General features: G+C 45.2%; 1 protein-coding gene across 1 annotated transcript; it reads left to right on the forward strand.

The window, feature by feature from the left end:
• Positions 1-1133: 1133 nt before the first annotated feature.
• LOC120713438 lies at positions 1134-1601 on the forward strand. Its single transcript, XM_039999401.1, has one exon. The coding sequence runs from the start codon at positions 1134-1136 to the stop codon at positions 1599-1601; it is 468 nt and encodes a 155-aa protein (XP_039855335.1).
• The last annotated feature ends 10632 nt before the right edge of the window (positions 1602-12233 follow it).

Genomic DNA, 12233 nt, shown 5'->3' on the forward strand with positions numbered 1-12233 from the left:
TGTAAACGGTATGTGCATATGCTGATTCTGGGCGTATGTTGGAGCACATACCGGGACTACTGGATTTGATATTATTTTGGATGAATGACGTGTCGGTTATTCTTGTCTCTAGATGTGGGATAACACGTGGCACACTCTCTGGCAAGCACGTGTTAACTCTCATCTGAATGATAATGACCAGCGGTTCGTTTAAAATAGTATCAAATTGGGCCGTTCTCACAATGGGTATCAGAGCTGAGGTTCCATGAAGTGAATCTAAAAATTTGTTTAGTGGGTTGAGAGTAAAATAAAATTTGATTACTTCTATTAAGATTTATTTTTGTTAAAACTTTGAACTTAAGGCTGATTGCTACCCTTCTTTCTTTGTCTTAGAGCTAATTCTTCCTTATTGCTTCACTCGTTTAATTAAAATGTACTTAACCCCTCTTTACTTTGTGGGTAGCGGGCGCATAGGAAAACCCTTTCACCTGCTGGAAACATTTTGAGCCGTTTATCGGGGTTGAGAAGGTGGGAATCACCAATTGTCCTGAGCGCTAGTAGGAGGGTCGTAGCGCTGCTGGGCAATGCGGTTGTTTTGGGTCGTAAGTGAGCGCTAGAACGTTAAGGCGTGCTCACGATGTGAGGAGATGTCATGTTGCAGTCATATCTCGCATGCATGCATGCATACTCTCTTTTCTGGTCTCCAAATCCATACTTAGTTAATTTAGTGTGCTACTGTCAAGATCTTGCTTAGTCGGTTCTTGTTAATCTTAGTGGACCAAATCTGTTTTTCCTCTTAGAGTTACTACTCCTGTGTTGATCGTGTGTTAGATTTTTATCTACACATTGTCTTTTCACCCTTCCTTTAAGTATCCACTATCTTTCATTCCCGATCGCTAACTATTTTGTTTATTAACAGGATGGTGTTGCGTTCGGGAACGGATAGGGATGGTGCTAGTGGATCGGGTGGCAACAACAACAACAACAACAACAACAACAACAACAACAACAACAACAACAACAACAACAACAACAACAACAACAACAACAACAACAACAACAACAACAACAACAACAACAACAACGATGCCCCCCTTCCCAACCCTCCCATTCACCCAACCCTCGCAGACGTTCTGGCTCGACAAACTGAACTTATGGCGCACATAGTCTATCAGATGGACAATGCCGGCAATCATGGTCCAAGGGCCGAGACTCAAGTGAATAGGTTCAGGGATTTCTTCCGCACCAACCCGCCCATCTTTCGTGGCTCTAAGGATCCTCTGGATGCGGATTTTTGGCTCAATGTTATTGAAGAAAAACTTGGTCTTATTGAATGTGAGCCACATGAGAAGGTTCTTTTTGCTGCTCATCAACTGCATGACGCCCCTAGGGCTTGGTGGCGGAACTTCAAAGCCTCTCACCCTGCTAACCACCGTTTCACATGGGAGGAATTTCGGACAGCTTTTCGCTCCTTCCATATCCCCAAGGGCATAATGGATATCAAGAAGAAAGAATTTCTGAATCTTACTCAAGGAAATCGTGATGTGATGGCATATGTGAATATCTTCAACACTCTCTCCCAATATGCACCTGAAGAAGTGGCCACCGATGCCAAGAAGTAAGAACGCCTGTATGATGGGCTTTCTGAAGAATTGCAAGACAAGCTCTCCACTACCAAGTTTGAAGACTTCAATAACTTGGTGAATATCGCCATCAGAGCTGAGCATAAGATGAAGAATCTTGAGGCAAAGAACAAGCGTCCCACTCCTACCTCTGCAGGCGGTAGCTCCTCACGTCCACGTCTGGGGCCTTCTCCTCTTCCACCTCGGGCGCTGGGAGCTCAACCTCCCCGTCCTATGTGGATTGTGCGTAATCCTCAACCTCCTCAAGGACAAGCTCCTAGGCCAGTGAATGTCTATTGGAGCAACCCAGGTGCTGCCGCAAAGGGGCCATGCTACAATTGTGGTGGCACAGGCCATTTCTCCAGGGATTGCCCCTCTCCGAGGCGTGGTGGTGCCTTCAATGCACCCAGGCCCAATAACCCTCTACCTCAAGCACAGCACCAAGAAGACAAGCCACAACAAGCTCCTAAGCGTGGCCGTCTCAACTACACCACCGCTGAGGAAATTCCGGAGAATGCCGAAGTCCTCATGGGTACGCTTCTAATCAATTCTCACCCTGCGATGCTTCTTTTTGATTCTGGAGCAACTTTTTCATTCATCAGCAAGAAATTTATACTGTATAGTAAGCTTGAGATGCAAAACCTACAAGTGCCATACTATATAGAATCACCGGGTGGGGAAACATTGCCAGACACTTTGTTAATGAGGTTCCAATTCTTATTGAGGGAGTTACTTTTCGAGCCAATTTTCTCATTCTAGACAGGCTGGGGTTAGATGTGATTCTTGGAATGAATTGGTTGGGTAAGTATGATGGAATTATCAAATGTGGGTCCCGCACTATCAATCTTTTGCATCCCAGCGGGAATAGAGTTCTACTCTCTCTTGCCAAGACGGAATCTGGTTTATATGTTTTGCTGAGTACTAAAGCTACAGCACTGGAAGATATTCCTGTGGTGTGTGAATATCCAGATGTCTTTCCGGAAGAATTACCGGGTATGCCTCCTGACCGTGAGGTGGAGTTCGTCATAGAGTTCATGCCCGGGACTGCTCCTATCTCTAAACAGCCTTACCGAATGCCTCCCAATGAGTTGAAGGAATTGAAGAAACAACTCAAGACTTTATTGGACAAGGGTTTTATTCGCCCGAGCTCCTCTCCTTGGGGATGCCCGGCTTTCTTTGTGAAGAAGAAAGATGATAGTTTACGGATGTGTGTTGATTACCGTCTGTTAAATGAAATCACCGTCAAGAACAAATATCCTCTTCCTCGAATTGATATCTTATTTGATAAACTCTCGGGAGCTCATTATTTCTCCAAGATTGATTTAAGGTTAGGTTATCATCAAATCAAGATCCGGAAGGAATATATTCCTAAAACGGCTTTCCCTACTAGATATGGTCTCTATGAATTCACTGTCATGTCCTTCGGCCTCACCAATGCTCCGGCTTATTTTATGTATCTGATGAATAGCATCTTCATGGGGGAACTTGATGTCTTTGTGATCATCTTTATCGATGATATTCTCATTTATTCCAAGATCCAAGAAGATCATGCTCGTCACACTACTAGAAAACACACCACAGGTCCTGGCGTGGCATCAGTACCAGTTGCAAAAGCAGCTGGTACCTTTGGCCAGCGGCGATCAAAGGTATGGGGTTTGGTACCGAGTTAAAGCATTACCCGGTACCAAAACCCCAGTATAGGCACCGGTTGGTGGCACCAACTGGTGCCTAAAGGGCGGACAATGGCACCGGGTTTTGCCATGACCCGGTGCCGCCACGTGCCCACAACAAAAGCACCGGTTGGTAACTTCAACCAGTGCATATACCTATTGTTTGGCACCGGTTGTTGAGCACCAACCGGTGCCTTTGAGCCACGCCTATAAATACCCCAACCCCTCCCCCCTCCAAGCTGCCGTGAACTCACTGTTCATGGCAGATGAGTGAGGGGAGGGGAGGCGAATTTTTGTTTTTTTTTCAAAAAAGGTTAGTTATTTTTCTCCATAACTTAACAATTGGTTTTTAGAAGCAGTTATCACTTAATTTAGTTTATACATGTGATAATTATTTTTAGTTGTAGCATTTTATTGTAGTTATATACGTTATCAATTTATTTGATATGTGAATACTATCAAATTATTGTATTTATATGTTTTATCAATTTATTTGATAAGTGAATAATATCTATTTATTATAGTTATATGCATTATCAATTATATATTTGAATTCAAATTTTGTATGGAAATATTATCAATTACATATGCAAGGGTGCTTTATTTAGTTCCCTTCAAAATTGCAAAACTTTACAAGATTCCACATTCGAGATGCATGTTGCGCCAATTCGAGACCCGCAGCTCAGCTAGGCCAGAAGGTCACATGCGTCGTTTCTTGTACAAAAATATAAAGTTCCATATAGAAAACAAAGTTTTTACACAGTCATGCAGTCAGAAGGCCATATGCATCGTTATAATTTTGTAGTTCAGTTTTATTAATAGCGTATTCAATATTAGTTATAAATTGGTAGTATGAATGAACTATTTGTACACTACAATGATGTATATAAATATATTGTGGACCCAGATGAGTCGGCAATGGATGTACATGGCCGACCAGCGTTCAAAGGAGTTCATTGATGGCGTGCATGAATTCATAGAAGCGGCAGAGAAACACAAGTATGGCGATTTCGTTCGTTGTCCATGCAAATTCTGTAAGAATGAGAAGGATTACTCATGATCAAGAACCATCCACAGTCACTTGTTCAATAGTGGTTTCATGCCGAACTACTATGTTTGCACCAAGCATGGTGAATGAGGAATTATGCTGGATAATAATATAGAAGAAGAGGATAGGATTCCTGACTTTGCAGCCAATTATAATGCCTTTTTCAATGACACTGCAATGGGTGAGCCTGAAGAAGATACGGAAGGATACGTTGTAGAAGATGATCTTGGTCACATGCTGCGTGAAACTGAGGAAGGTTGTGAAACAGAAAAGGAATCGAGAGATCTGAAGCGTATGTTGGAGGACTACAGAACATTGTTGTACCCTAATTGCAAACAAGACCAAAAGAAGTTGGGTACGACGTTGGAATTGTTGCAATGGAAGGCATCAAATGGTTTGTCTGACAAGGGGTTCGAGGAGTTGCTGAAACTTATAAAAAACTTACTCCCTGAGGGTAACACCTTGCCGGCGACAACATACGAGGCAAAAAAAGTTGTTTGTCCTTTAGGATTAGAGGCACAGAAGATACATGCTTGTCCTAATGACTGCATCCTATATCGAGATGAGTATGAAAATTTGGATTCATGCCCTGTATGCAACGCATGCCGGTATAAGATCCCTCGATATGATCCAGGCGACGTTGAGGGGATGCGTGTCAAGAAGAGGGTGCCTGCCAAGGTGATGTGGTATTTCCCTCTAATACGACGTCTGAAATGTTTGTTCATGAACAAAACGAATGTGAAATTGATGCGATGGCACAAAGAAGAATGTAAGCAAGACAATATGTTGAGACACCCCGCTGATGGGTCGCAGCGGAGAAAAGTGGACAGAACATTCCCAACATTTGCAAATGATGCGAGGAATATAAGGTTCGGCTTAAGTACGGATGGCATGAATCCTTTCGGTGAGCAGATAGTGGCCATAGTACCTGTCCTGTGACACTCTGTATATACAACCTTCCTCCCTGGTTGTGTATGAAGTGGTAATTCATTATGATGCCGGTGCTTATCCCCGGCCCGAAGCAACCCGGTAACGATATAGATGTGTATCTGAAACCACTGATTGAGGATTTTCTATTGTTGTGGAAAGAGGAGGGTGTTCGTATGTGGGATGCGCACGCAGAGGATCATTTTAACCTTCGTGCATTGCTTTTCGTAACCACCAATGATTGGCCAGCACTAAGTAACCTCTCTGGGCAATCCAATAAGGGTTATAGGGCATGCACCCATTGTTTAGAAGAAACCGACAACACGTACCTCAAGCACTGTAGGAAGATCGTGTATATGGGTCATCGTCGATTTCTTCCGATCAAGCACCCATTAAGGAGGAGGCATGCTCACTACGATGGAAAGGCATATCATCGTACCAAGCCTAGGCACCGTTGTGGGAAAATGGTGTTTGAAATGGTCAAAGATATAAAAGTAGTATTTGGAAAAGGACCCGGCAGCAGATCAGTGCAGAGTAATGACGGATGTGCACCTATGTGGAAGAAGAAGAGTATTTTTTGGGAGTTATATTATTGGGAAGTCTTAGACGTCCGCCACGGAATTGATGTGATGCACCTAACAAAAAATCTTTGTGTGAACCTTCTAGGCTTCCTTGGTGTCTACGGTAAGCCAAAGGATACATTGGAAGCGCGGCAAGTTCTTCAACATATGAAACAACGGGCCGCCCTACATCTAGAAAAAAGGGATAAAGGACGTCATTATCTAGGTCCTGCGTGGTACACTCTTAGTAAGGAAGAGAAGCAAAGTATGTTCGACTGTTTGAATAGTATCAAGGTCCCATCAGGCTACTCTTCAAATATAAAGAGGCTACTGAACTTGTAAGAGAAGAAATTCGCACACGTAAAGTCCCATAACTGTCACGTGTTGATGACGCAATTGATTCCAGTTGCACTTAGAGGTATTCTACCAGCTAATGTTCAAGCAACAATTATAAAGATATGCACCTTTTTCAACATAATTTCTCAAAAGGCAATCGATCCATCGAGTTTAAGCAGGCTACAAGAGGATGTTGTCCAAAGTTTAGTCAGTCTTGAAATGATATTTCCTCCATCATTCTTCAATATTATGACACATCTTATAGTTCACCTGGTCAAAGAGATTGGTATTGTCGGTCCTGTTTTCCTTCATAATATGTTCCCTTTTGAACGATACTTTGCAGTCCTAAAGAAATACGTTCGTATTCGGGCTCATCCAGAAGGAAACATTGTGAAGGGTTACGTCACAGAGGAGGTCATTGAGGTTTGTGTTGACTATGTGGAAGAACTCTGCCCAATTGGGATTCTAGTATCACGTCATGAGGGGCGGCTGATTGGAAAGGGCACATTTGGAAGAAAATCAGTAAATGCCACAGATCATGCCACATTGATCAAAGAACATCTCACAGTTCTGCAACAATCAGTCTTGGTGGCTCCATACATGGAGGAGCACATGCAAATTGTGCGAAGCATATACCCTTTGAAGTCTGAGACATGGATTATAAAACATCATAACGATACATTCGCCACCTGGTTGCAGAAGGAAGTCATGGCCAACGATCAAATTCATGAGCAGCTAGCTTGGCTGGCTAGGGGTCCGGCAAATTCAATCCTAATGTACCAAGGATATGAAATTAATGGTTACACATTTTATACAAGAGCCCAAGATAACAAGAGCACCAATCAAAATAGTGGTGTCCGTATAGATGCCACCGACTCTAGTGGCCAAACGAACTCATATTTTGGTTACATTGAAGAGATCTGGGAACTCGACTATGGGCCGTTGAAGATACCTCTATTTCGTTGTCAATGAGTTAAACTCACAGGAAAAGGTGTCGATATTGACGAGTACGGAATGACAACGATAGACCTCAAAGAGCTTGGCTATCGAGACGAACCATTCGTCCTAGCTAAAGATATCACTCAAGTTTTCTATGTGCAGGACATGTCTAGCAAACCGAGAAAGGACAAGTCTAGGAATAAATCAAGTTTTGTAGGTGCCGGAGATGAGCCAAAGCGCCATATTTTTCTGGCAGGAAAAATGAAAATTGTGGGAGTCGATGATGTCATAGATGAAGAAGAATATAATAAGGTTGAAGATATGACTCCGTTCGCAATGAAAGTTGACACAAGTATTCTTTTAGCCGAAGAGGAGGCTCCGTACGCACGTCATGATCATAATAAAGGGACGATTGTAAAGCGAACAATCGTTAATATTCCCTTAGTTGAATGATTATGTCATGTAATATTTTCTGTGAACATTATCAGATTTCTTATGCAATGAATTGATTTATTGGGCGATTAAATGATTTATTATGTAATTATTTGATTTATTATGATTTATTATGCAATAAAAATGATTAATTATGCACCTAAATGATTTATTATGCAATTATTTGATTTATTATGCAATTAAAATAATTAGTTATGCACCTAAATGATTTATTATATAGTAACTAAAATTATTGTGCATTTAAATGATTCATTATGCAATTATTTGATTTATTATGCAATTAAAATAATTAGTTATGCACCTAAATGATTTGTTAGGCAATTATAAGAGAAAAAGAAAGATGAAAAGAAAAGAGAACCATTGGTACCGGTTGGAAAATCCAACCGGTACCTTAGCGGCCTATTTGGGTAAAAAAAAGTGGAGCGTCGCGCGGGAGTCGAACTGTGGCCGCGGAACCCAAATTACATCGCGTTACCATTGAGATACTGAAGAATTCCATTAAAATCCTGTCAAAGTTGACAGAAAAGTTAACCTCAAAAGGCCTTAGGTACCGATTCCAGAAGTCCACCCGGTACCATAGATGATTTTCATTTCCCGCCCGTTGGGGCCTAAGGCATCGGGTGTGCCAAGAACCGGTACCTTAGGCTTGCCAAGGGTACCGGGTGGGTCAACAACCGGTACCTAAGGATTACATAGGTACCGATTGTGTTTTTTACCCGGTACCTTTGGCCTGGGGTATAAATCCGTCTCCTCTGCTTCTTCCTCCCAATTCTCCACTGCTCATCGCCTCCTCCAGTCGACCGCCGCCGCGTGCCCTCGCATTGTCGCCGCCGGTGCCGCTCCGGCCACGCTGACCCCCCTCGGCTTCGCAGGAGCCTCGTGTGTCGACCCGTGGAGTCCAGGAGCCTGGAGGTGTACTCCTGCAGCCCCGTCCACGAGCACCGCACCGCCCTCGCTGCCGGACATCGCCGTCGACCCCTCTGCACCGCGCCATCTTCCGTGTTGAGCCTCGGTGAGCCTCGCCTCCCTCTCCTATTCCTTTTAGGCCAGCTTTCGTAGCCTGTAGCAAGCCCCAGGGGCCGGAACACCGGACACCGGTGCCTCGCCGCCGCAACAACCGCGGATCTGCCGTGGCGAACCTCACTACAGCACAGCACAGGCACGCGCGGCCCTTGTTTTGGCCCGCATTAACCTTGCGCATGCTCACTGACCCGGTTACGCCCAGACCTGAGCACTGGCGTCGCCCAACCACTTGCGCCGGCGAGATCTGACACCGCAGCGCCGCCTCCGCTGCTGCGCACCACGCTCCGACCCCTGCAGAACCCCGCTGTTGCCCTAGGAGGGTTACGCATGTCGCGTACACCACCCCTGACCGGAACTCGGGTCGAATTGGAAACCTGAGCATCGGATTTAGCCAAGTCCGGTGAAGTTCGTCCAGCGCCGCCGCGGGATAGCTCGTCGGCGGCGTATCGCTGCCGACCCGCGCGCCCAACCAACCCTGGCCGCCCGATCCGGGACACGCGACCCAGATTAGATCCCGCGTACCCCTTCGCTCGGGATCGCACGATCGCGATCCAACGGCCCAGAGCCATTTGACCCGGCCGCGTACCGGTCAGCCCAGGCAGTTTTGCTAAAGAGCCCGTCTGTTTATTAGAAATCAACCCGCAGTCCAGCGTAGTTCAAAAATAATTCCAGATCAGCCCAGTTTTTACCGTTTAGGCCCCTGACCTTTTTAAAAATAGGACCCGCCATCCAACCCCTGTCTTTTTGCATGTTAGACCCTTGATCTAAGGTTTAATTATGTTTTAGTCCCTGGCTTTTTGCGCAGAAGCCCCTGGAACCTTAGTTTTTCTCGCAGTTTAGTCCCTAGACCTAGTTTTAGCTCTAGTTTTCACGTTCTAGCTCCGTTTTAGTTGTTCTTTTTGTCCACGCGATCATTGTAACGCGTAGAATAGCTTTAGCTTGGTTTTGGTTGCCTCCTCTACTCTTTTCCTCTTGTTCTCTTTGAGGATACTCTACTGCTGCTCAGTTCCCGGTGACGCGGAGTAGTTTACCCAGAGCTACCAGGAGTACGAGGACTTCCAGGCGGTCGAATCCCAGTCGACGTTCCTGTGGTGCCCAGCTTCCGAGTTTCGTACATGTTTTACGCTTCCACATACTCTGTATCAGACATTTGTCATTTATGTAATAAATAACATTCGTACCCGCTTTATTATATCTTTTACGTGATATGTGTTATGATATACTGTTCATTCTGTTGTATATATGTGTGACTTGATCATGGCACGTATATGATTGCGGCTAAGCATATAAACTCACGCATTCACCGTCCCTCGACTCTCGACCTCGACCCTCGACCCTGACTCTCAACCCCGTCCCTCGACTCTCGACCTCGACCCTCAACCCTAGACCTCGACCCGGTTCCACGACACACACACACACACACTGCCACTAACACACACAGACACACACACACACACACACTGTCTAATACACTCTAACACACACACTCACACTCTAACACAATTGTAAAAAGTATCGACCCTCGACACACACACACACTCACACTCACACTAACACACACAGACACACACACACACGCTCTAACACACACACAAACACACCCTAACACACTCTAACACATTTATATAAAGTATCGACCCTTGACACACACACACACACTCACTCACCACACACACTCACACACTAACTCTCTCTTTCTCTATCTCACTAATGCACACAGACACACACTGACTCACACACACACACACTAACTCTCTCTCTCTCTCTTTCTCTATCCCACTAACACACAAACACACAGACACACACTCCCACACACACACTGACTCACACACACACTCACTAACCCTCTCTCTCTCTTTCTCTGTCCCTCTAACATACACACACACTCTCTCTCTCAAACACGCATATTTGTTCAAATAATTGAATTCTCCTACTTCATTTATGGATGGACACATACTCTAACACATTTTTACAGTTTCAGTTAAGGATGGACCCCTTCGGTGATGACGAGGTTGCCAAGCAATACATGTTGGACGCAATAAACGAAGATATGAGTGCCAACACCACCCAGCCAATCGCTGAAGAAGATGCTCGGTCAGCTGATTCGTTCCTGAATGTCTGGAGATGTCGATGAAGAAGATGATGACTTTGCGCTGCCGCCCAATCAACAGCAGCATGTTCTAGTACGAATCTTAAAACTATATGCATGGTGACTTCGGTAGATTAGTTTTGCGATTAACATATCTTTTCTATAATTTAGTCGACCTCTGCATCGACTTCGTTGAGCCAGTCAAAAGGGAGACGCCGGCCAACCAAGAAAATGGAGGGAAGACAGGTCGTCACAGAAGTGGGCGCAGAGGGCTATCCAAGTGCTCCAGAGGCTGCTAGCACAAAATTTTCCAACCAATATGGGGTTATTGTTCGGGCAAGAATTCCGATCACCACAAGACTATGGAAAACGAGCAAACCCGAAGAACAGCAACATGTCGTGCCTGCACATCAGAAGGAAATGCTATGGGCAGAACTCAAGGATATGTTCACTCTTCCTGAAGGAGTTGACCAAGAACTTGTGAAGAAATGTGCCTTGAAAAAGATGGCCCTTTCCTTTGCAACTTTCAAGAAGAAGTTGTACATCAATTACATCAAGAAGGATAAGGAGCCGAACTGGGACGATCTTCCTCAGGTTAAACCATACTGGGAGGATTTCAAACAATACAAACTATCAGAGGAAGCCCAAGAAAAATCCGAACAGGCCAAGGTGAATGCAGCAAATAAGAAGTACAACCACCACCTTGGGGCTGCCGGGTACAAGAAGTCAGTTAAAAATGGCAGAAGATGGAGCAGGACCTTATGGATAGAGGCATCAGGGCGACAACTTGGGATTGGCCGGATAGATCCAAGTGGTGGTTATTTGCAAATGGCGTGACACTAAACCAGTTGGATGGAAGTTTGGTCGTGCCCAAGCATATGCAAGAAGTGTCCCGCGATCTAGTCGCTGCAATAGATGAGACCCAACAAGGAACATTCCAGCCTCAAAGGGAGAATGATGAGCTGACAAGGGCATTAAAGAATCCGGAACACCCTGGACGAGCCCGCGGCATCGGCGTGGTCCCATGGAAAGTTGCTTGGGCCGGAGATTCCTCTTACAAGACTCACCGAAAGAGCAAAGCCGAACAGGAAGAGAAATTTCGTGCCATACAAGAAGAGATGAATAGGAAGTATGTGTCCTTGGAATCTCAGATGGACGCCAGAGTCAGTGAGGCAGTGCAGCTAGCTCTGAGCCAAAGGGCCACTGCTGGGTCACACCCGGATGTTGTGATAAGCCCGGCCTCTCAGCGACGCAGCAGCTGTGCATCCATGGCGGTGCCCGACGTACAAGCGGAACAGCAACCACAGATTGAGCCAACGGCGGTAGATGGCCAGAGGTATCCAGTGGATGATGTCACCATGCCGACACCGTGCGAGCTTCATGTGCGAGCAAGAAATATATCCATTCATGTCGCATACGGGTCAGCCCTGCCCCTGAATCCTTCTACTACAATTCATGGAAGGCCGATACCCCGTGGCTACACCTCCGTCACAGTCGAGCAGATAGTTGGAAACAATGAGGATCTTGAGCTCGACTTCGTTGGAAGGGATGGAGAGAAGACATTGGGAGACGCACTGCACGGGGTCG

The sequence above is a fragment of the Panicum virgatum genome, chromosome 6K (assembly GCF_016808335.1).
Source record: "Panicum virgatum strain AP13 chromosome 6K, P.virgatum_v5, whole genome shotgun sequence".
Lineage (NCBI taxonomy): Eukaryota > Viridiplantae > Streptophyta > Magnoliopsida > Poales > Poaceae > Panicum > Panicum virgatum.

Bases quoted from the DNA above. Each gene is read 5' to 3' on its own strand.
- LOC120713438 (XM_039999401.1), top strand. From the start codon at position 1,134: ATGGCGCACATAGTCTATCAGATGGACAATGCCGGCAATCATGGTCCA.